The 24,184-nt window shown below is 51.8% G+C and overlaps 2 protein-coding genes and 1 long non-coding RNA gene across 4 annotated transcripts; 2 read left to right on the top strand and 1 right to left on the bottom strand.

Moving 5' to 3' along the window:
• Positions 1 to 1,230: 1,230 nt before the first annotated feature.
• Positions 1,231 to 2,536, bottom strand: LOC143693995 (uncharacterized). Its single transcript, XR_013182182.1, has 2 exons — positions 2,073 to 2,536; positions 1,231 to 1,665 (listed from the first exon to the last, which is right to left on the bottom strand). It is a non-coding gene; the product is annotated as an uncharacterized LOC143693995 (long non-coding RNA).
• Positions 2,537 to 2,663: 127 nt separating this feature from the next.
• Positions 2,664 to 20,939, top strand: UBOX5 (U-box domain containing 5). Its single transcript, XM_054632719.2, has 5 exons — positions 2,664 to 2,763; positions 11,972 to 12,068; positions 13,284 to 14,460; positions 17,487 to 17,648; positions 20,596 to 20,939. The coding sequence occupies exons 2-5, from the start codon at positions 12,015 to 12,017 to the stop codon at positions 20,805 to 20,807; spliced, it is 1,605 nt and encodes a 534-aa protein (XP_054488694.1). The 5' UTR covers positions 2,664 to 2,763; positions 11,972 to 12,014; the 3' UTR covers positions 20,808 to 20,939.
• FASTKD5 (FAST kinase domains 5) lies at positions 2,693 to 10,000 on the top strand. Of its 2 annotated transcripts, none has more exons than XM_054632718.2 (2): positions 2,693 to 2,763; positions 7,404 to 10,000. In XM_054632718.2, the coding sequence occupies exon 2, from the start codon at positions 7,443 to 7,445 to the stop codon at positions 9,810 to 9,812; it is 2,370 nt and encodes a 789-aa protein (XP_054488693.2). In that variant the 5' UTR covers positions 2,693 to 2,763; positions 7,404 to 7,442; the 3' UTR covers positions 9,813 to 10,000. The 2 variants fall into 2 exon arrangements, with proteins under 2 accessions (XP_054488693.2, XP_054488692.2); XM_054632717.2 differs by lacking the exon at positions 2,693 to 2,763 and adding an exon at positions 2,775 to 2,890.
• Positions 20,940 to 24,184: the final 3,245 nt, after the last annotated feature.

Below are 24,184 nucleotides of genomic sequence, written 5' to 3'. Positions count from 1 at the left end.
ACAGCTGGGAGAATTGGGGAAAACCAGGGGGATTTTGGGATGGATCCACAGCTGGAAGAATTGGGGAGAACCAGGAGGATTTTGGGATGGATCCACAGCTGGAAGAACCAGGGGGATTTTAGGGATAGATCCACAGCTGGGAGAACCAGGGGGATTTGGGGATTGACCCACAGCTTGAAGAACTGGGCAGAACCAGTGGGATTTTGGGATGGATCCACAGCTAGAGGAGCCAGGGGGATTTTGGGATGGATCCACAGCTGGGATGGGGAGTTGTGGGGGAAAGCTTCACCCTGGGTGAATCAGCACATTCCAACCCAGCTGCAGTAGTGGGAAGGCAATTCCCCTTCCCTCTCCTGGAAAAACCACATCCCCCACTGGAGCATCCCCGACTTCCCCAGCACGTGGCTGAAGGAGCGGGACAAACTCAAAATGCATCAAATTCATGTTGGATCCCAGATGCTGGGGGTGAGGACCCCAGGCCAAGGTCGATCCACCTTCCCTCAAGCAGGGAGGAAACACCACATCCAAAACCTCCTGCAGGTTTTTACTCAACTCAATCCCACCCAACTCTGTCAGCCTCACTAAAAGCAACAGATAATCGCTGTTTTTCTTTAAAACCCCAGCAGTTCCAGCCCCTTTCCCGATGTCAGCAGCTTTATCAGAGAGGTCTCCTGCCCTCTGGTGACAGAGGTGAGGCAGGGATTCCAGGAGGTCCTTCAGGTTTAGAGCCTGAGAGGTGCCCTCAGCCAGCGTGGCTCTCCTCCAGAGCACTGGGGCCTCCTGAAAACGGCATTTTCTCCTGAAAACGGCATTTTCTCCCTTGCCAGGGCACAAAACCTCATCTGAAGGAAGAGGTGGACACGGAGCAAAGCTGGTGGAAATATCAGGAAGGGACACAAGTGCTAAGCAAGGCTTAAGGCAATATTTAAACAGTTTGCCAGTGCTGAAAGCCTGCAGTGGGCAGGAGAAAGATTTCTGGCAGCAGTGGAGCCGTGATCATTGGAAATACTCAAAATCTGTGAGGACACAGCCCTGGCCAAGGGGCTGTGGGTGGCCCTGCTGGGGCAGGAGCTCAGGGCAGAGCTCCACAGCTCCAGAATCCCCCTGTTCTCTCAGGACAGCTGCAGTGAGGGTGTCAGCTCACACAGAGCCTCCCACACACCCCACACATGGCCCCAACCCACAGCAGCACGGGGCTGGTGCCTCCCTGGTGTGAAAAATGCCAATCACTTGTTTTTAAAATTTTAAAAGTTTAATAGTAATAAAATGGTTATTAAAATAGCAATATAATTAGAGTAATAATAATTTGGACAATTTGAATTAGGATAATACAAAACAATAGAAACAAAGAGTTATGGACAGTCCAGGTACCTCTTTCTGGGTGAAATAAGCCCAAAAAAGGACCCACATTAACGGAGGATTAACTCTTAAAAGCAACAGCCTGTTGCATATTCATACACCTCATACATGATGCATAAATTCCATTCAAACACAGGATTCTGTCAGGTCAGTGTCAGCTTCTTCCTCTTAATCCTGACAGCTCTTCAGGGCTGAGTGAGGTGGGAAGAAGTTCGTTTCTTCTGATAAGGGAGCAATAAATTCTTTTTCTCTGAAAGATTCAGGTGTCCTGTGGCTGCTATCTCAGCACAAGTACCTCATTCCCCTCTTTAAAAAAAGTATCTTACATAACATAGTTTCTATTTTAACATTATGTTATAACCTAAAACTATATTTAACACACCACTTAAGAGAATTAATACAGCATAACTTTCTAACACAACACATATAATATTAATTTTCATATTTGCGAAAAGCCAATCATAAAATACACATTTTTCACACTGGGAACACAGAAAGGACATCTCTGGGTGTGCAGGTACCCAGCAAGTTTCTGTGTTCTGCAACCACAGCCTCACAGAGCCAGTACTGTATTTGGGTTGCCCCCATACAAAGGAAGGAATGATGAATCTGACTCCATGGTCTCAGAAGGCTAATTTAATACTTTATGATACTATATTATAATAAAGAATGCTATACTAAACTATACTAAAGAATACAGAAAGGATACTTACAGAAGGGTATAAAGATAATAATGAAAACTCCTGACTCTCTCCAGAGTCCCAACACAGAGCTTGGCACTGATGGGCCAATGAGTCAAAACAATTTACGTGAAACCAATGAAACAATCACCAATGGGTAAACAATCCCCACATTCCAAAGGAGCAAAACCCAGGAGAAGCAAATCAGATAATATTGTTTTCCTTTTTCTCTGAGGCTTCTCAGCTTCCCAGGAGAAAAATCCTGGATAAAGGGATTTTTCCAGAAAATGTGAATGCCACCAGCCACAGAACGCTCTGGGTTGGAAGGGGCAGCAAAGCCCATCCAATCCCACCCCCCTGCCATGGCCGGGACACCTTCCACTGCCCCAGGCTGCTCCAAGCCCGGTCCAACCTGGCCTTGGACACCGCCAGGGCTCCAGGGACAGCCACAGCTTCTCAGGCCGCGCCCGGGGCCTCGGGGCGGCCCCAGGCCCGTCATGGCGGCGCCCACTGTGCCCCACGTGACTCGGCGCTGTCACGTGATTTATTTTACGTCACGTGACCATGAAGGGACGGGGGGGCACGCGCTACTGGCGCCACCCGCAGGCCGCGCGCGCGCCCGCGCCGGGAACCGGAAGTGGCGTCACCGCCGCGCGACCGGAAGCGGCGGGAGGAGGCGAAGGGGGCAGGAGGTGGCGGCGGCGGCGGCGCTGGAGCGGCCCCGGTGAGTCCCGGCCCCTTCTCCTGCTCATCCCCGCTCCCCGGCCCCTTCCCTTCTCCCCGAGCCGCCCCCTCAGCCGGCGGGGCCGCCCGCGTCCTGCCCTGGGCTGCATGGCCCCACATGGCTATAGGTGTGTGTTCATATAGGTGTATTGCCCGTGGCCGTACCACCCTGAGAACGTCTGATCTGGGAAGCTAAGCAGGGTCGGGCCCGGGCAGTACTTGGATGGGAGACCGCCTGGGAATACCGAGGGCTGTAGGCATTTGTTTTAGAGGAGCGCTTTAAAGAGCTGGGGTTGTTTAGCCTGGAGAAGAGGAGGCTCAGAGGTGACCTTATTGCTCTCTACACCTTCCTGAAGGGAGGCTGTGGACAGCTGGGGTCGGTCTCTGACAGAGCCAGAGGACACAGTCTCAAGCTTTTTCAGGGAAGGTATAGGTTTGGTATTAGAAAAAAAATTTTCACCAAAAGAAAAATAAAGTACTGGAATACTCTTCTCAGGGAGGGGGTAGAATCACCATCTCTGGATGTGTTTAAAAAAGCCTGGCCATGGCACTTGGGGCTAGAGTCTGGTTGAGGTGTGAGGGCACAGGTTGGACTCGATGATCTTAGAGGTCTCTTCCAACCTCATCATTCTGTGATTATTCTGTGATATGTGTATATATATCTGTGTTTGTGTGCTAATGTTTGTGTGTTATGTGTGTGTAGCTGCAGCTGTAGGGGTGAGCAGCAGCACTGGGGCTTCCAGCCCTGCCCTGGGAGAAGGGAATTGCATGGAAATGCTCCAGGGCTGGAGCCCCTGTGCTCTGGGGTGAGGCTGGGAGAGCTGGGGGTGCTCACCTGGGGAGGAGAAGGCTCCAGGAGGGATTTCAGAACCCCTTGCAGGGCCTAAAGGGGCTCCAGGAGGGCTGGAGAGGAACTGGGGACAAGGGATGGAGGGACAGGACACAGGGAATTTTTGGGATGCACCAACCCTCCCTTGCACAGAGCTGAGCCCCTGGGCTGGGTGGCATTCCCCTGGCAATATTCTTTTCCAGCTCTGACACTTCGAGGTGTTTCCATGCCTGAGCAGCTCCTCCAGGGGCATTCCCAGCCTGCTGGGCCCAGCTCCAAAATTCCCTGGGCTCCTTGGGGCTGCTGGAAGGGAAATTTCTGCAGAGACCTGCCCAGAGCTGGGGAGGAGTTGGGATGTGAGGAGGAAGGAGTAGACATTCCTAAATACAACCAAATTGTAAACCTAATCACCCATAAAAAAACACTTTCCACTAAAACCCTAAACAACAACAAACCTTTACCCAAATCAAACAAAAGAATCACTCATACAATAACTCTTAACCCAATCAAAACAAAACCAAATATAAAAAATCTACTCTACAAGCAAAAACCATAGTTCATCCTAAAACCTTTAACAAAAATTACCTGGGGAGACTTGAAACCAACAAAATTTTAAAATTTAGCTTTGACTTTAAAATTTTAAAGTCAAAACTACAAAAAATCCAAAACCAACTACACTCTCACAAAAAAAAAAAAAACAGCCTATAAAAATGGAAGGGGAAAGGAAGGGAAGGGAAGGAAAGGAAAGGACTGCTCAAGGTGAAAAGAGGTAAATCCATGGAAGTGTGGGTGGAACTGAAAGAGAAATGGGCTGGAAACTGGAAAGATCACAAAGATTTGCCCAGGGGTGGGAGAAATCCTGGAAAAATCACATGGAGCAGCCCCATTGCCCTTGAGGGTCCTTGGAACTGCCTTGTCCCATCCCAGCCTGGCTCAGCTGTTTGTGGTCTTCTCTTTTTGGCTGGATTTGGAGCAAAGGAGGAGAGAAGCAGCCTCTGCACTGCCTGGATTCCCAAATGTGTCACAGCTCCACAGTCAGTCAGTCCCTGGAGGATATTCTTAGCAGCACTTTGAGAGCCTTCCCCAGGCCTTTGATTGATTCCCTGGCTTTGAACTGGGGCTGTTGTTGTTGGGAGGGGCTCTGGGAGCAGCAGGGCTGGGTTTCCTGGGGAAAATCACCTTTCACAGCAGGGAGGAGTTGGTTTATATCAATAACCTGAGGTTTGTTAGCAGAAAAATGGATGAAGACACTCAAAAGTCAAGTCAGACAAGGAAATCTCTGGGAATCTCTGGGAAAGGCTCACCTGGATCAACCTCCTCTTGTTCAAGATGATTTTTGGAGCTTGGTCCAGCCTCTCTAATGCTCCAGGCTGTGTGAGGTGCTGAGGAGGAGATGTTGGAGGGATTTCTCCTTCCTCCAGGCAGGTGCAGTCTGAGCTTTGTCCCCTGTCTCCAGCATCTGTCACCTGAGGCCACTTCAGGCTGGACACCACAGCCAGGAATGAACATTTGATCAGACATTCCTTGAGCTGAGCAGGAGAGCTTTGAAATCCAGCTCTTGGTTTGTGTTTCCTGCTCAGCTTCTGAGGAGGCTTTTCCATTTCCTGCCCCTCAGACAGGCAGGAAGGGGCAGAGCCTCTCCTGCCTGGCAGGATTTGACTCCTCATGCTGGGATGGGACAGTCACAGCCTTGGAACAGCCTGGGGGCTGTGGGACAGAGCCTGGTCTGCTCCTGGGGCTGCCTCAGGGTGTTTGGAAGTACAGAGAAGGTGCCCAGGGGGTTGTTGAGCAGCTCACAATATTTACAGATCATCCTAAAAACACATTGGCCTCTCTTGTACCCTCCTCCTTGCATGGCTCCCCCCACAAATCCACATTTCAGTTTGCCTTTCCTTTCCCCCCAGCCCAGTTGGTTTTCTCACCTCTCTGCTGAGGTGGTTTCTGCTCCAGCAGCTTCTCCTCCCTCTTGGCTGCTGTTTGCTGCCTCCAAGCTCTGCCCATGGAGCAGAGGATGCAAAATGTCCTCATCTGCTTCAGTGGCACAGAGAAGCAGCAGATGTCCCATCCCTGGAAGTGTCCAAGGCCAGGTTGAGCAGGGCTTGGAGCAACCTGGGGTAGTGGAAGCTGTCCCTGAATCATGGGGAACGAGGGGATCCTTACCCACCAAAAAACCCCAGTTTCTGCTCAGCCAGAGCTGCACTGTGCTGCTCACACACCCCAAACCCTCCTCTTGTGCCCCAAAGTGCCCATTTTGCTGCTGCAAAACTGAGTTTGCCTGCACTGATGCCACATCTTGCTCCATCCCTGATCAGGAAGCTGTGGATCCAAGCAGAGCTCCCAGGGGTGTCCCTGAGGATTCATCTCCATGTGTGTGTGGGGAGCACAAAATGTTTTGCAGTGGCAACATCTCTGCCAGGCTTTGCCTTTCCTGATTGCCCAGCTCCACGTGGGACTGAGGGGTTTTTATCCAGCACCTGTGTGATGGATATTTGGGTGAGATAAGGAACTGAGGGAAAAATCTGACACCTGGTGCTCTATTTTATTTTTTTTATCAGCATTTCAAGGGTGGTAAACAGGGCTCAGTGCAGGCTGGCAGCACCCAGCTGGACTCCCACGGATTTCTCATCCTCACCCTCCAAGCTGTAGCTGTTTCAGGCAGGAGTTAGGAAGGCACCAGCCATTTTTAAACCTCCTGTACCCTAAAACTCTTGGAAATGCTCTCAAAATCTGAAGCTCAAAGCTCTGCTCCTGGGATGTGGCATCACGTAATGATTTGTGTTACTTCTCCCCTGCTCTTCTCCCACATTTCTTCATTTCTCCAAGCTCCACCTGCAGGTTCTGGGCCAGTTTTCGCTCTCTGCTCTGGTTCTGTGGAGGCTTTGCTCCACATGCTGTCTCCAGGTGCAAAGGGCAGTGTGGGACCCTGGATATTTGGACTACTTCTGAGGTGGTCAGTGATTCAGAGCACCATGACCAAAGCAGCAGAATGCTCTGTCTGAACACACAAAGCCTCTTGAAGCTGCAGCTCTTCTACAAAAACACATTTTCATTGATCAGAATGAAAGAAAAAGCAGCTTGGCTCTCTTAAAAATGAAAAAAACAATGATTTTTTTCTTAACTCTCCTAATCTGTGCCAGGTTTCTTGTATCTGCTGAGTAGCAGGTCATGCCTGGCTGCCTTCTACTCCAAGCCCAGCTCTCCTGGGTGCTCATCCTGAGCTGCCTTTGCATGAGGTGACATTCCATGGTGGCTTTGCAGGGACCCAGCTGCCCTGAGCAGTGCCAGCTCCCTTTGGGTAGCTGAAGGATTGATCAAAAGGTGCTGCCTGTGAGGTGCAGTGCAGGAATGTGCCCTTTGTTGACAAAACTATCTTTTGTCTCCTTAAAAAGGAAATAAGCTTAGAAGTTTCTCTCTTCCATTAGGTGAAAAAGGCATCTTATAGGACCCAGGGATTTCACCTCATACTTAAGGATGGCAAATTGGACAGGAGCCAGAAAGTCTCACCTGGCAATTTACTAGAAAAAGAAGAGAATAAAAGGAAATAATCACTTTTGTGAGGTGTTTTACCAGGGGAAGGAGGGCCTCTTGCACCTGGCTCGGTTTTTCTCTGTAAAGAGTTTTGTTATTTTGCCTTTTATTAAAACCTTTTTGTTTCCAACACTGCCACAGAAGCCATCCTGCTGATTTTATGCCTTCTAAGGTAGCTGAGCTCTCTTGGGTGTGAAATAGATCTCCAAGAGCTTATGAGAGCTGGCTCAAGGAGACCCCTATTTCAGTGGAGGCCACTGACTCTCCGTCTGCCCTTTTTTCAGTACCTGGAAGCAGTTCTGAGCCCCACTAAGTTGAGACCCATGGCTACGGTGCTAATGTGCCGAAGATTGCCCAGGCTGAGCAGGGTGACAGCGATTTCCACCACAGCCAAGCGTGGGAGCAGCAAAAGCAAGAAGGAAAAGAGAGATAAACCAGGAGCAGGCAAGACTGGGACTCAATCAGGGGCTACAATCCAGCTGCTGAAGCCACAGGACTACAGAGTGCTGTACAATCCAGCTGCCTATGCCAAAGGCAGGGCTGGCTCCCAGCAGCACGGGGATAGGGACAGCAGCCAGGCCCTGGGTGACACGTTCACCAGCCCTGGCACTGCACAGGCTCCACAGACACTCCCCACTGCCTCTTCCCAAGCTTTGTCACCTGTCAGGAGTGCCCTGCCCAAGTCCAAGTCCGTGCTCCTGGAGCAGAGCAGGCTGTACAAGGAGGAAGCAGAGAAGGAGAAGCGGGAAGTGCACGACTCCAAGGAGGACCCGCGCACGTTCCACAAGGGCAGGCCTGAGTACAGAGCTCTCACCTGTGACAGCACTGAGCCAGCACAGCCCCTCCCTGCAGAGGAAGGGGACTGGATTTTACAGAGTGTGGCTGGCTGTGAGGGCAGCCCTGGGCTTCTCACAGATTATTTCCTCAAGCTGAGCCGTTTGCCGGCGGAGCGCCGCGCGGCGCTGGGGTCGGACGCCGGGTTCAGCGCCCTGTGTCGCCGAGCTGTCACCTCCATCAGGCTGTTCAGCACCCCAGATCTCATCCACGTTTTAAAGGCTTGTGTCCCTTTGGCCGTGCCAGCCTCCCACCCCCTGCTCAACGCGTGCGAGGCCGAGTTCTGCCGGCGGGCGTGGGACATGGGCCTGGAGCAGCTGCTGCTGGTGGCGGATTGCTGGCGCTGCCTGGACCGCAGCGTGCCCTCCTACCTGGGCATTCTGTTCAGCTATGCCAACCTGCACTGGAAGGACCTCACCCTGCCCCAGTTTGTGCAGCTCCTTTACATCATCGGCGAAGGCCGGAGGTCGCCCGCGGACTTGGCGCAGAAGGTGGAGAGCACCATCCTGAAGCACTTGGACTCCTTCACCTTGGAGGAGCTGGGTGCCATCTGCTTGGGGCTCTTCAAGTCCCTCAGTGGGATTTCTGAGCACGTCATGAGGAGGATTGCAGACAGGGTGTCCCTGCAGATGGAGGACATGAGCACCTACGCCTTGGTGAACGTGCTCAAGATGCTGCGCTACACCCGCATGGACCACCTGCCCCTGATGAGGGAGCTGGGCAGGGTGATTCCTGCTCGGATCCCTGCCACAAACATCCAGGGCATCATGCACATCACTCTCACCTACTCATCCCTGCACTTCTTTGATGAGGATGTTTTGGCTGCTGTTGCCACCTCGTTGCCTTCCAAGGTGTCCTACTGCCGGAGCAAGGACGCTGCCAAATTCCTGTGGTCGTTTGGGTGCCTGGACTATGAACCTCCCAACGAGGAGGAGTTTTACTCCAGCCTGATAAAGCAATTGCATGCAAAACTCCACGAGTTTAGCAAGTTTCCAGAGCATCTCCTTACTGCTCTGCTTGGCCTGGCTTTTGTCAAACGCTTCCCAGAGGAGCTGATAGACTTTGCTTTGAGGGAGGAGTTTGTCCAGAAAACCAGAGGTAGCAAATATGAGCTCAACAAGGACCTGTTCACCCTTGGTAAGAGCGTTGAAATCGAGTGCCCCACCTACCAAGGCAGCCACCTCACGCCTCAGCTTTGTCAGGAGTTCACTGAGATGGTCTCAAGCTTTGCAGAGAGGGAAATCTACGTCAGGCCTGAAATTGTGGAAGCCACATCCCTCCTGGAGAGCATATTGGGAGGCCCTGAGTATGTGAAGAACCACATGATCCTGCCCCACACCAGGTCCAGCGACCTGGAGGTGCGCTTGTCCGTGGATGGACGTCCCATCCCTTTCAACTTCAAGGACCCTGTGGCAGCCAGGAAGCTGAGAGACATGGGAGTTAATCTGACAGATGATTTAATGTCTCAGCTCATACAGGGGAGAGCTCATAACCAGAGTCCCACAGAGGTGGGGAATGAATCCAGGATTCCCAGTCAGGAGAGAGGGGACACAACGGGTATGGGCGGAGCCCTTCCTACAGGTGCCACATCACAGGCTGAGCCTAAAGCAGGGCTCTGGCAGCCTGGGGAGGTGAGGCTGGCCCTGCAGGTGTCCAACAGGAACCACTTCTGCTACGGCTCCAGGCGGCTGCTGGGGCTGCACTGCCTGAAGCGGCGGCAGCTGCGGCTGCTGGGCTACGCCGTGGTGGAGCTGCCCTTCTGGGAGTGGTTCCCTCTGCTCAAGCGCACGCGCTCCGAGAAGCTCAGCTACCTCCACTACAAAGTCTTCTGCCCAGCACTGCTCACCAGGGCTGCCTAGTGGGGGAAAAAAGCCTCTCCCCAGTGCATCTCCATGGCTGGGTGCTGGATGAAATGGTCTCTGGGTGGTGGCTCAGTTGTGCTCTGTGAGGCCGTTTCTGCTCTGGTGATATCTGTATTTCCCGTGCTGTCCATTTGTACCTTGGTCCTCAAATGCTTCCACCACAAATAAAAGCTCCTAATGATTCATTTTTCTCTGTGGTTGCTTCTTTCTTGGCCCTAAATTACAGTGGTTGGATTTGGTGCCTCTGTGAGGGTATTTAGTCATGAGGCTGAGCTGGGTGCCAGGAACACACACAGAGATGTTTCCTCGTGTTTCCATCCCCATGGGGCTGGGGCTGAGGGCTCAGCCTGGGTTTCTCCATTAGGATGGAATGTGGATACTGAGTGGGACTGAGGCTTGGGGTGCTCTGACCTCAGGACATTCATTTCATGCTCCAAGGACTTTATTTCATGTCCACAATGCAGCAGCTCCATAATCCCACACAGGACACCAGGAAGAGTTGTGGTGACAAATTCCAGACAGTCTGGTTTAAAACTCCTTGCTCAAAACCACTGAGGATTTTTTTCAGGTCTATGTTTCAGTGCTTCAGTCCAAAGATCTTTGTTCACCTTAAGGAAGGCTGGGCTTTTTTTTTTTCATCCTCACACTGAAGAGAGAGGAGGGAAAAAAAAGCCCAGCCATGGGTAAAAGCAACTCAGTGACTCAGCTTTAGGGATGAGATTTGTAGCAGAGTCTTTCAGCAGAAGGGAGTGCAGTGACTTGGAAATGCAGAATAATCCATTTTCTTACTGAGGGATTGAGACTGGAAAAATTAACCTGAGTTAAGTTCTCAAGGTCACAAATCCTATAAAATACCCATACAGAGCTTTCCATGTTGCAGGAGAAGTCTTCAGCCCAGGAAAGTGAGGAGAGATAGAACAGGGGGAGAATCTTGAGTTTTCCCAAAGAAGGGAACAAGGAGAGTTGGTTTGCCACTTGTCACAGCACCAGTGCTGAGGGCCAAGTGAATTTACCACTTTTGGTTCAAAATGAGGCAGAAAGAGCAGCTTTGAGGCACAGCCTGTAGTTGAACTCAGTCTCCTGCAAGATATGAGTGCCAAAGTCAGACCAGTTTAAACAGTTCCCCACTGGCAGCCCAGTTCTGGAAACCTCTCAGACTCAGAAAAGCAGGAAGGTAATGTTGGAGGAGAGGTGGTGTGTGCTTGTCCTGCTCCTGATGGGTGCCACACCAAATTTTGGGATAGAAGTGCCTGTTCCTCTTGTAAGGTTCACACCTGCTTCATTTTCAGGGCATTGTAACCAAGCCCTGCTCTCTGCAGGTGTCAATTCCATGTTGGGTTGGGTTTTTTTTTGGGGATTTGTGCTTTGAATTCCACCTTTCTCCTTGCAGATGCAGCACAGGCAGCTCATTAACTCTGCCTTTCCAATGTGCCCCCAGAAGGCCAATTTCATTTGGGCTGAACCACGAGAGCAGTGGAAAATCATTAAAGAGCTGCTTGTTCTTGAAGGAGGCAGCGAGTCCCTGATTTGCAAGGTTGCCCAGGGCAGTGACATTTTAAAGCTGGGGTTAACATGAGGTTAAAGCTCTCACCTCACACATAATTTCATTCTTGAAAGGGATCTGAGACAGCCAATTCCAGTCACTTTTATTTTTCAATGGGAAAGAAGGTGTGTTCAGTTTCTTTAATGAATGCTGGCAGGAGAATTTGGTGTTGACATCTCCCTCAGAGCTATTCTGTGCCCTCTGCTCCTTGGAGTTATTTAACACCAATTATTAATATTTGTGGTTAATCTTGACTCACTGTGACAGTCTCCTGTGCTGTGCTGGTGCTTTCCTACACCTACAGAACTCCTGCAATCTTTGATAAACCTTCAGGTCTAATTGCTGCTCTGTTCATAGGTGGTTTTAGTTAAAATAGCCATTTTCTTTTTGCTTTTTCTCCACAGGTTCACTAATTAATATTAATGTGATTTTTTTTCCCCTCAATCTCATCTCTCCACCACATTCATTTGGGTTTATATTGGCTTCACCTCCTGGACTCAGATCTGAGCTGCATTTTAGGAAATCCCAAGCCTGTAACTCACCCAAAACATGAGATCCTTTCACTGCTCATGGATATTCACTTCCTTTATTTTTAATTTTTTTTTGTTCCAAGCTGACTCTGATGCTCAGCAAGTGACCTCTCTCCAGCTGCCAAGATGGTAATAAACGTCTGTCTCCCACAGTTCAAGCCAAGAATTCACTGCAACAAGGTAAAACAGTGAGGAGGGGGTTTTGGGGAGAGGGAGGGATGCAGGGATTAGGTGGAATTATCCTGGGGAGGAGCTGGTTCACTGCTCCTCTGGGATAATCAGCATCACTGCTCTGATGTGGCACACACTAAATAAATATCTGAGGGAAAAGCCCCAGTTTTGCAGGATCTCATGACCAGACAGCATGATGTGCTTCCAGGTGCCTTTGGCTTGAGATCCCTTTTTCCCTGCAATATTCCAGCTTTCCCTCTGCCCACTGGAACTCACAGCTCTTGATAATGTGAAATTATCAATTAATGTGACATTGTGAAATGACAACTTGGTGAAGTTCCTTTCCAAGTATTTCTGGTTTCACTCAGCACATCAGAATCTCTTTAAGAAACTCAGTTTTCATTCAAATCTGGTTTTCAGTTGTCAATTTCCACACCAACTCAGCCCAAAATGCAGGACAGCCTTGGCTTTGTAAGTTCTGTGCTGCAAAAGCAGCAGTGCTGGAAGTTTTTTGTGGAGAGACCCAGCCATGCCACAGAGTTTGGGTGTGATTGTCATGATCAAGACCATATTAAACAGGTGGAATAAATAGATTTTCCTCATTGGTATTTGTCCATTCAGCAAGTGCTGCAGATTTCTCAGGGTCTGGGGCACTCAGGAAAGGGAATGGATTGAACCAGGCTGCCCAGGAGCAGAGCAGAGGGTGGGATGGGATGTTCCAAACCAGACCCAGCCTGGTTTGATGGATCTCCCTCAGGGATGACTGGGGTGGCTCCCAGAGACTGATTAACATGCAGAGTTCCTCTGGGACCATGTAACTGTGATTCCAAGTGCATTTCCACGTGGATAAGTAGGCACAAAGAAAATCAGGAGACTCCCAGCTGAAAAGGGAGACTGAGAGAGGAGACACGCTCATCCTCTGCTCCCAGCCACCCCTTCCTTCTTGACTTATCTCACCAAAACCATGAATTCTCCCGAATTTTCCACTCTTCCAGCAGTTAAGTCAGGTCTGCCCATGGACACAGAGGGTGCAGGAAGAGGGGATGGAGGAGGGTGGGAGTGGAAGGAGTGGTGGGTCTGCTCTGCCTTACAGCAGGGTCTGAGCTGCACAGAAACCTCAGCCTTGGCTCCTGGTCAGTGCCATCCTGAGAATCTCTGGAAGTGAAATTGCCTTCCTTGTGTTTCCTTGCTCCATCCTGACCCCAGTTTTGCTCTGGCACACAGATCTCTGCTGATGGCTACGAGGTGGAGAACCTGATCTCCGAGGACCTGGCCAGGAGGAACCGCGGTTTCCGCAGCGAGTACTTCATCAAACCCCCGGTGCACGTCACCATCTCCTTCCCCTTCAACGTGGAGATCTGCAGGATCAACATTGACATCTCCTCTGGGGGCTACCAGACCTTCTCTGGCCTGGAAATTTACACCTCTACCTCATGCAACAAAACCTCTTGGCAGAGCCCTGAGGGGCAGTGCTCAGGTCTGGCCGGGCAGCCTGTGTCGGACAAGGACACCTTCACCCTGGTGGGCAAAGCTGTCCTAAAAAATCAGAGCAAAGTGACTTTTGGCCACAGAGGCTTCAAGCCCAGGCCTCCCTTCCATCAGATGGAAAATGTCTTCTCCTACCCCGGCTCGGTGTCCCAAGATCTCTGGAACAAAGGGCCGGCCTCGCTCAGCAACGTGTCCCACCTGAAAATCTGCATCACCCACGTGGCCGGGGGGGGCCTGCCCAGCATCAAGAGGCTGGAGGTGTGGGGACAGCCTGCCAAGTCCTGCCCACAGGAGGTCATCGAGGGGGTCTTCCAGGTGGCCTCCCAGTTCCTGGCCCAGGACGTCGGCAGCCTCAAGCCGGAGCTGTGGACGCCGATGGAGAGCGACTGCGTCCCCTTCAGTGCCAACGAGCAGCAGACCCTGCACAAGCTGGTGGACGTTGTCCAAGACATCCCTGAAGAATTCCTGGACCCCATCACTCTGGAGATCATGACTCTACCCATGCTCCTGCCCTCTGGGAAGGTGATTGACCAGAGCACCCTGGAGAAGTGCAACCGCAGCGAGGCGTCCTGGGGCCGCGTCCCCAGCGATCCCTTCACGGGCGTGGCCTTCAGCCAGCACTCCCAGCCCCTACCTCACCCCACCCTCAAGGCCAGGATAGACCACTTCCTGCTGCAGCACAGCATCCCTGGCACCAACCTGCTGGGCAGGGCTCACTCCTCGGAGAGCCTGGTGCCCTCCTCCATCACCATGTCCTCTCTGAAAAGGAAAATGGACTGCATGGATCAGGGCTCCCTGCAGCCGCCCTATTTTTCTGCTACAAACTTACTTGTCACTTCTACCTCAGAGAACAGTGCTAAAAAAATGAAAACTGACAGTGATTCCCACTTGATCCAGATGGACTGTTCCACAGGTATGGTGGCTCCCCAGGTCACCTCTGTTCCTTGAGTGTTGGGACAGCCCCAGGCTGGGGTTTCAAACCAGGACAAATCCAGTGCAAGTTCCCATCACACCTCTAGAAAGTTTCCAAGCTGGGTTTGGCTGGTGGAGCTGGGTCATTTCATCCACCTCCCATGTTCCTTGTTCAGTGTTTCACAGCCCTTGTTTGCTCAGGTCACCCTGTTCCCCTTTTAGTTTGTATTCCCTTTCTCTTCCTTCCCTGTGGGGACAATATTTTCCTCACCAGCCTGGTTTGAAGTTTCTTTATCTAGGAGGATTTATTGTGTCCTGCAAAAACAGGAAAAGAAATGTCTGGTGCTGCAGTGGTGATGGCACAGGGAGTCCTGGCTCATCATGAGGAGGGAGGGGGAAGGAAAACAGGAATGGGACACAGAACAAACCACAGCAAGGGAATTGCAGGGAGGAGGGACAGCTCAGCCTGGGAGAGACTTGCACAGAATTTGTGGGTGGTTAGAGCAGAAATCCTGCTTCAGAGGCTAAATGAGACAAGAAATGGGACTTATGGCTGCAGGGAAAGGGAAAGGGTGCTGCTTTCCCTTCATCCATCCTTTTCTCAGTGGTGCTGGGAATGCCAAATGTCCTGCAAATCTGGAGACAAGGAGGCTCAGGTGGGACCTTGTTGTTGTCAACACCTCCCTGACAGAAGGGAGGAGCCAGGTGGGGGTCAGGCTCTGCTCCCAGGGATCAGGGACAGAGGGAACAAGGGGAGGGTTAGGTTGGATATTGGGAACAATTCTTTCACAGAAAGGGGTGTCCAGCCCTGGCACAGCTGCCCAGGGCAGTGGTGGAGTTCTCATCCCTGGAGGGATCTAAAAGCCAGGAGGATGTGGCAGCTGAGGACAAAGGGTGTAAATCCAGGTGTGGGTATTTCATGGTTGGCTCTCTGGTCAGGTGAGCTCAGTCTGCTCTGCTCTAAGCCAGTGTGGTCTGTGACATGTCAAAAGGTGACCCAGAGCTGCTGGCACCTGTCACTGCCTTCACCCTTCTCTCAATCTGCCCAAAAACATTTTGAGGACAAAGCTTAGGTGGCTGTTTGATTTTAAATCAATTCTTCACTTGAAAATAATTGGTGTGGGGTGGTACCAGGAAGAGTAGGGAGAAGTCAGACTGCACCTTTCTGCTCTGATCCCTCAGCCTAGAGCTCATTCCCTGCTTTAGGAGGAATCTTTGGTTATTTTGGCTGTGCCAGCTCCCACCAGGATGTGCCCCAGCCCCACAGAAGCAGGAGCTGCCCTGTGGCTCCTGGAGCTCCCGGCGCAGCCGTGTCCATACATAAATAAAAGCAGAGTGCTCAGCCCATGGAGCTCATGCTTCACTGGATCATCAGCCTTGATTGGTGGAGGAAATGTGCAGCACCAATTGTGAGCTTTTCCTCTGGGAGCTGGATTTCACAGAATTAGTGATGCAGACAACATTCTCTTCATGCTTCATCTTAATTAGCGCCGTCGGTGCTGCACAGGGCAGCCCTGCAGGGAGGGTCCAGCCCTGCCCTGTGCCTCACAACTGGGACAGAGAGGGAAAAACAAGTCCCACAGATTTTATTAATGGTTTAAATGTTCTCTGTGAGCTGCATGGAGCAAGGCTGGGAGCGCTGGGCTGGCATCCTTGGGATCCAGCTGAGGGGTTTCAGGGAAAAACAACTTCCTGGGTTATTTGGGGTTTGGCCCTTTTGCAGTCCTGCAACTTCTACAGCTCCATGGGAGGAAGGTGCAGCCAGGTGGGGGTCAGGCTCTGTTCCCAGGAACAAGAGGAAATGGCCTCAGGGTGTGCCAGGAGAGGTTTGGGGTGGGATCAGGGAAAATCCCTTCATGCAAAGGGTTCTCCAGCCCTGGCACAGGCTGCCCATCCTGATTTAAATACCATCATGGAATTTAAAAGCCATGAGGGTGTGGCACATGGAGACATGATTTAGTGGTGCACTCCATGATCTTGGAAGACTTTTCCAACCTAAATGATTCTGGTCCTGTATAACTTGGCTCTGGGACACCACGTGAATGGTGGTGATCCATAGGGCATCCCACCTCCAGGACCCAGAGGAGATGAGGCACTCCACCCCAAATCTCAGCCCCTTGGTGGGGAAAAGACACCTCTCAACAAAACAAGTGGCAGGGCTCCTAAAATCCTCCAAGGTTCAGAGCCAAGGCTGTGTTTGCATCACAGATCCTTTCTCCCAGCATCTGCCTCTCCATCTTTTTCTTGCAGACCTGGTCCATGTTTCCCTTTGCACACCTGGTGTTTGTGTTTCCTTTTGCACACCTGGTCTCCATTTCCCTTTGCAGATTTGCTCTCTGTGTTCCCTTTGCACACATGGTCTCTGTTTTCCTTTGCAGACCTGATCCTTGTTGTTTCCCTTTGCAGATCTGATCTCTGGGTTTCCCTTTCCAGACCTGGTCTCCATTTCCCTTTGCAGATTTGGTCTCTGTGTTCCCTTTGCACACCTGGTTTCTCTGTGTTCCCTTGCAGATTTTGTCTCTATTTCCCCTTGCACACCTGGTGTCTCTGTGTTCCCTTTGCACACCTGGTGTCTCTGTTTCCCTTTGCACCCCTGGTTTCTCTGTGTTCCCTTTGCACCCCTGGTTTCTCTGTGCTCCCTTTGCACACCTGGTTTCTCTGTTTCCCTTGCAGAGCTGGTTTCTCTGTTTCCCATTGCAGATTTTGTCTCTATTTCCCTTTGCACACCTGGTGTCTCTGTTTCCCTTTGCACTCCTGGTTTCTCTGTGTTCCCTTTGCACACCTGGTTTCTCTGTTTCCCTTTGCACACCTGGTTTCTCTGTGTTTCCCATTGCAGATTTGGTCTCTTTGTTCCCTTTGCACACCTGGTGTCTCTGTTTCCCATTGCACACCTGGTTTCTCTATTTCCCTTTGCACACCTGGTTTCTCTGTGTTTCTCTTTGCACTCCTGGTTTCTCTGTGTTCCCTTTGCACACCTGGTTTCTCTGTGTTCCCTTTGCACACCTGGTTTCTCTGTTTCCCTTGCAGAGCTGGTGTCCCACGAGCAGAAGCTGTCGGAGAGCTTGGACACTGCCCTGACCTCAGCTCTCAGCTCCATGCCCTCCTTCACAGCCAAGCTGATGAAGAGCCAGCAGCAGGCTCCAGGAGAGGGGGGCTGCAGCACTTCCTGGAGCCTGGGCACAGCCCTTGGTGAGCAACAGGCACCCCTGGAGCACCTGTGGGAGCTGGGGCTGGGATGACAGGGAGTCTTGTTCAGACCCCAGCCTATGATTTATTCCATAGAAAAATATTTCATTGTCTCCCAGCAAGCTTCACTTCACAGTCCTTGCCTCTGTCTCGGCAGTTTGGCTGCTTTATTCTCCCACTGAGGCAGGTTAGACCTTGCTGAGCCCACAAGGGGTGGGATGCTGTCCATGCCCAGGGTCAGAGCAGGCTGTGGCAGCAGTGCTGTGATGTTCCTGTGTTCTTGGCTGCCCTGGGATGATCTGGGATGGACACAGAGCTCAGCCTGCTCCAGCTCAGTTCAGAGAGCTCTCAGAGCTCTGCAGTTTGGGCTGAGAGGTTCAGTGGTGCCTGTGAGCTGTGTGGATGGAGCAAGCTGGGGAGCTGCACGTGGGTGGAGAATGAGTCTGGTGTGGGCATGCAGCAGGAGAGCTGGAAATCCAGCAAATGCTGCAGCCTTGCAGGGCCTTGGAAAAAAGAGGGAGAGTCACTTTTTATACAGACTGGACAAAGGAGAATGTTTGTGAACTAAAAGAGCAGGGTGAGATTGGATATTGGGAATTAGGAATTGTTCCCTGGCAGGGTGGGCAGGCCCTGGCACAGGTGCCCAGAGCAGCTGTGGCTGCCCCTGGATCCCTGGCAGTGCCCAGGGCCAGGCTGGACAGGGCTTGGAGCCACCTGGAATGGTGGAAGGTGTCCCTGCCATGGCAGGGGTGGGATGGGATGGGATGGGATGGGATGGGATGGGATGGGATGGGATGGGATGGGATGGGATGGGATGGGATGGGATGGGATGGGATGGGATGGGATGGGATGGGGGCTTTATGATCCCTTCCAACCCAAACCATCCCATGATTCTTGGAAACACCTGCTGTGACATCCACCCTTAGCAGGAGCAGGTCACAGCAGCAGCAGCAGCAGCCCAGGCCAGCCAGGTCTGTGTGTGCCCAGAATCCCACCAGGACTGGGTGTCCCTGATCCAGGCTGCCACACCCCCCCAGCTGCTGCCCTGCCCCCCTTCCAGCTGTGCCTGCATTCCCAAATTCCTGCATTTGGGCTGCAGGGAAGCTCTGAACCTTCAGATGTCCTGGTTTCTCTTCCCCTGGCTGAGGCTCTGCCTGCCCGTGGCTGAGTGGGGGCTTCAGAGGGACCCTGAGAAGGGCTGTGTCTGTCTGTCCATCCATCTGCCTGTGTGTTTTTCCCTCTCTCTCCCTCCCCAAACAGCTTCTGCTGTTTCACAGTGACATTCAGCTCCTGAGCTTTTTGCTGCTGTTTGAGAGCTGAGCAGCCCTGGCTGGGTGCTGTGTGACAGGAATGCAAAGTGACCCCTCAGCTGTTCCACCTGGGAATGGCTGTGCAGGAGCTGCAGGGAGGCTGATTTCATCTCAGTAAAAGTGAAAAGCCCTTTTTTACAGTCATCTGTCCTCAATTAAAAGCCTGATGGTGCCAGTGCTGATGTGATCCATCCCTTTCTGAGCACAGCCTGCCCTGGAAGCTGGAGCATTCCCTTTCCTTGTGGTGATGACAGGGAGGTGACACAGTCCTGAGTCACAGCTGTGCCCTGAGTCTGCAGGACCTGGGGCACAGCCTGGACTTGTCACACTCCCTGCCTCACCCACTTCTCCTGTCCCTTGGTTTCAAAGCTGTGCCAGGGGAGCTTCAGGATCAGACTTTGGAAAGGGCTGCCCAGGGAGTGCTGCAACCTCCAGGAAAGCCTGGACATGGTGCTGTTGGTTCACTCAGTAATCTGTGAAGCTTCTTCCAACCTCCTCTGATTCTGACTCTGTGATTTTCCAACCTGCTCTGTTTCTGACTCTGTGATTTTCCAACCTATTCTGATTCTGATTCTGAATCCGATTCTGATTCTGTGATTTTCCAGCCTCCTGTCATTCTAAATCTGTGATTTTCCAGCCTGCTCTGATTCTGATTCTGTGATTTTCCCACCTGCTGAGGTTCTGATTCTATGATTTTCCAACCTGCTCTGAATCTGATTCTGTGATTTTCCACCTTGCTCTGATTCTGATTCTGACTCTGATTCTGTGATATTACAACCTGATCTGACTTTGATTCTATGATTTTCCAACCTATTCTGATTCTGATTCTGAATCCGATTCTGATTCTGTGATTTTCCAGCCTGCTGTGTTTCTGATTCTGATTCTATGATCTTCCAACCTATTCTGATTCTATGATTTTCCAACCTATTCTGTCTAATTCTGATTCTGAATCCGATTCTGATTCTGTGATTTTCCAGCCTACTGTCATTCTAAATCTGTGATTTTCCAACCTGCTCTGATTCTGATTCTGTGATTTTCCCACCTGCTGAGGTTCTGATTCTGTGATTTTCCAGCCTACTGTCATTCTAAATCTGTGATTTTCCAACCTGCTCTGAATCTGATTCTGTGATTTTCCACCTTGCTCTGATTCTGATTCTGAATCCGATTCTGATTCTGTGATTTTCCAGCCTGCTGTGATTCTGATTCTATGATTTTCCAACCTGATCTGATTCTGATTCTATGATCTTCCAACCTATTCTGATTCTATGATTTTCCAACCTATTCTGTCTGATTCTGATTCTGAATCCGATTCTGATTCTGTGATTTTCCAGCCTGCTGTGTTTCTGATTCTGATTCTATGATTTTCCAACCTATTCTGTCTGATTCTTATTCTGAATCAATTCTGATTCTGTGATTTTCCAACCTGCTGTCATTCTAAATCTGTGATTTTCCAGCCTGCTCTGAATCTGATTCTGACTCTGTGATTTTCCAACCTGCTGTGATTCTGATTCTGACTCTGTGATTTTCCCAGCCTGCTGTGGTTCTGATTCTGTGATTTTCCAACCTGCTGTGATTCTGATTCTGACTCTGTGATTTTCCCAGCCTGCTGTGGTTCTGATTCTGTGATTCTGGCTTTGCAGAGCACGGCAGGAGCCCCCAGAGCCAGGGCTGTGCTTCCTGTGGCAAATCCTTCTCCTGCTACTTCAAGGCCGAGCCCGTGTACCAGCTCCCCTGCGGGCACCTCCTGTGCCGGCCCTGCCTGGCCGAGCCCCGGGCTCCAGCATCCCCCATCCACTGCGGGAGCTGCAAGAGGGCAGCAGCCACTCACGACGTCAGGAGGGTTCATTTCTGAGCCCCAGCAGGACGAGAAGGAGCTGCTGCTGTGCCCCGCGTCCACAGGGAGCCGCCCAGGAGCCGCCCAGGAGCCGCGGAGAGGAGAGAGGACTCGGTCTAGAGGGGGTTTGGGGGGGTTCGAGCCCGAGGATGACAAAAGCCATAGCTTCTTTATGGAGGAATATGTATTTATGCAGGACTGGTCTGCAGCACTGCCCCGGGGCTCAGAGGTTTAGCACAGGTGCCTTTTGGACCAGCTCAGCTTCCCCCCCCTCATTGCGAGTTCACGCCACGTCCGACCAGCAGCCAGCCGGTTGTGGAGCAGGTAAAAGTGACAGCACACACAAATTCCCTCCTCTGACCTCCTCCCTTTCCCCACCCGGCCCTCCCCTCCCTGCTGGGAGCGTCTCTCACCCCGGAATGGGCCGGGCTGAGGTGGGAGGAGCTGGCAGTGATCTCACCCTGCTCATCCAACTCTTGTAGAAAAGCCATCCCATCCCACCCACTCGGTTTATGTCGTGTGAGCAGCCCAGCTCCTGGCTGGCTGATTGACATTTAAGCCTTAATAAAATGTTTAAAGTCAGGTTCTGTCTCTCTCTCTCTCTCTGGCTCCTAATTGGTTTCATCCTGAGCCTTAATGGTGTCATGGAGTGAATCCCTTGGCAGAGGAGGAAATCGGCTGGAAAAAGCCAAAGCAGCACGGGGCAGCTGCAGTTGGGGGGTTTCAGAGGGGTTCTGGCAGCAGCCTCATCACAGGGATGAGACTCAGACACCTGAACCCGTGGGGGCTTCAGAGAGCTGCTCAAAAAAAAGCCAGGAAAAACCAACTTGGATGTTTTCTGTTCTGGATATGCTGGGGTAAGGTGACATCAAAGGGTTTGTCACCTCCACAACCCCCTGCTGGTGCCACTTAATTGAAGTTCTGGGCCATAACGAGCCTCCAGCTGGCTCAGCTCACCTTGGGCACACCTTTATTTGCTCTCAAGAGGCACCTGAGCAAAGTTGTGGTGTTGGGAAGGAGCTGCTCATGCCTGGGGCTCAGCTTTGTGCTGATCCTGACCCTGTCTGCATCAGCAGGACTTTACAGCCCATCTCCATTCCCTGCAAAAATAGAAAATCACACTTCTTAAAATAATAAACAGTCAGAAAATAGGCACAGAATTCCTAAAATCCCCCCGATTCAGAGGCAGTAAATGCCCTCCATTGCAGTGCTGGTGCCGTGTTTGCTGTGAGCCATCCCAGGCTGATTCAGCTCTCACACCTCCCCCAGGGAAGGGGGAGCATCCCCAGAGCCAGCAAAGCCTGGATGCTTCCAAAGCCACCGCTTCTGACAGGTTCCTGCAGTGCCCAAAAGTTCCTGGTGGTGTCCCGAGGTGGGCAGGGATCCAGGTGGAGCCATCCCAAACTTCCTCCAGCCCAAATTTCCTCCCTCTGTTCTGCAGGGAGGGGCAGGAGCCACATGGAGGGAAGGGCTGTGCTGGGACATCAGGGCAGGGCTCATCTCCCCCTCACTGCAGGTTCTCCGAGCCTTCATCCCCCAGCTCCTCCTCCTTAACCCTCTGGCACCCTTGGCAGCACATTTCACCCTCTGTGTCCCCCCTTGCAGGGGACCCAGGGTTTACTCTCCCTCTGCACCCACATTTTGGAGCTCAGGGAAGGATCACCTGCCCCAGCTGGGTGTGAATCCCCCAGATCCTGGGGCACTGAGACCCCTGTGGGCAGCAGGGACCTCTCTGCACCCCAGGCTGGTGCTGACCCAGAGCCAGGAGTTTGCTCTGCCTGCACCCACAGCAGGCCCTGGCTCTGACAGCCCATGGGTGACGTGGATGTGCTGGTGCCAACCCCAGAGGTGCCTTTTCTTTTGGTCTCCCCCTCTCCCAGTGCTTTCCCTGCCCTCTGCTTCCTTGGAGAGGAGGGGGAAGAGGCAGGAGAGCTGTGGGTGGCACTGATGGATCACTCTGGGCACAGAGTCCTGCCCTGCACCCCAGTGCTGCAGCCCAGCCCCTGGCTTTGGGGTCTTGGTGTGCACCCAGGGCTCTCTCCCATCCCAGCACCATCACTGCCCTCCAGTGTCCCCTCCCAGAGCAGCATCAGTCAAAGCAGCATCCCACAGAGCAGCATCCCAAAAATCAGCATTTCTCCCTAAAGCAGCATCCCCCAAACTAGCATCCCTCCCCAAACCAGCATCCCACAGAGCAGCATCCCAAAATCATCATCTCTCCCTAAACCAGCATCCCCCAAAGCAGCATCCCCTAAAGCAGCATCCCTCCCCAAACCAGCATCCCAAAAATCACCATCCTTCCGTAAACCAGCATCCCCCAAAGCAGCATCCCTCCCTAAAGCAGCATTCCCTAAACCAGCATCCCAAAAATCATCATCCTTCCCTAAACCAGCATCCCCTAAACCAGCATCCTACAAACCAGCATCCCCTAAACCAGCATCCCAAAAATCCTCATCCTTCCCTAAATCAGCATCCCCCAAACCAGCATCCCCTAAATCAGCATCCCCTAAACCAGAATCCCCTAAACCAGCATCCCCTAAACCAGCATCCCCCAACCCACCATCCCTCCCCAGATCTCCCACATGGATGCCACCAGCAGTTTTATTGCCAGCCCCAGGCCTGTGCTCTCCCTGGGAGCTGGGGAACAGAACTGATTGCAGCCTGAGCAATTTCCTCTAATGCTGTCCCTTCAAGCATTTTTTTTTGGACAAATCCATCCCTTGTTGGTCAGTGACCTCCCTGTGTGACATCCAGAGCCCAGCAGGATGGATTTGGCCCTGGAAATGATCAAAGCAGTGCCCCAGCCAATCTTGACTTTGCCTGTGCTGCCTTTAAAGAGGCATCAGAGCTGTTTTCCAGCTGTCAGGGCAGCAGAGGAGCATCTTGAGCTGTGCTGTGAGGGGAGGAGGGGCAGGATCCCCTCCCCTCCATCAGCCACGGGGCCAGGGTGACAGTGACAGATGCATTTGAGGAGCATTAGAGCCCCAGGCAGGGGCAGGGAGCTCTCCCTTGCCAGCCTGACCCTCTCCATGTGACACCTTCAAGAAGCTTCTCCTTCCCTGCTGCATCCCCCTCCAGCCACAGAGAGGCAGGGAATGCAAAAATCAGTGAAATTCATCCCATTTCCCAACACTCCTCTGGCTTATCCTGATGGAATGTTTGTCACTAAAATCAGTGACATTCATCCCATTTTCCAGCATTTCTCTGATTTATCCTGGTTGAATGTTGTCACTGCAAATCACTGACATTCATCCATTTTCCAGCATTTCTCTGCTTTATCCTGGTTGAATGTTGTCACTGCAAATCACTGACATTCATCCCATTTTCCAACATTTCTCTGCTTTATCCTGATGGAATGTTTGTCACTAAAATCAATGAAATTCACCCCATTTTCC

This window comes from Agelaius phoeniceus, chromosome 4, assembly GCF_051311805.1.
Source record: "Agelaius phoeniceus isolate bAgePho1 chromosome 4, bAgePho1.hap1, whole genome shotgun sequence".
Classification (NCBI taxonomy): domain Eukaryota; kingdom Metazoa; phylum Chordata; class Aves; order Passeriformes; family Icteridae; genus Agelaius; species Agelaius phoeniceus.
This window is presented reverse-complemented; position numbering and strand designations above follow the sequence as displayed.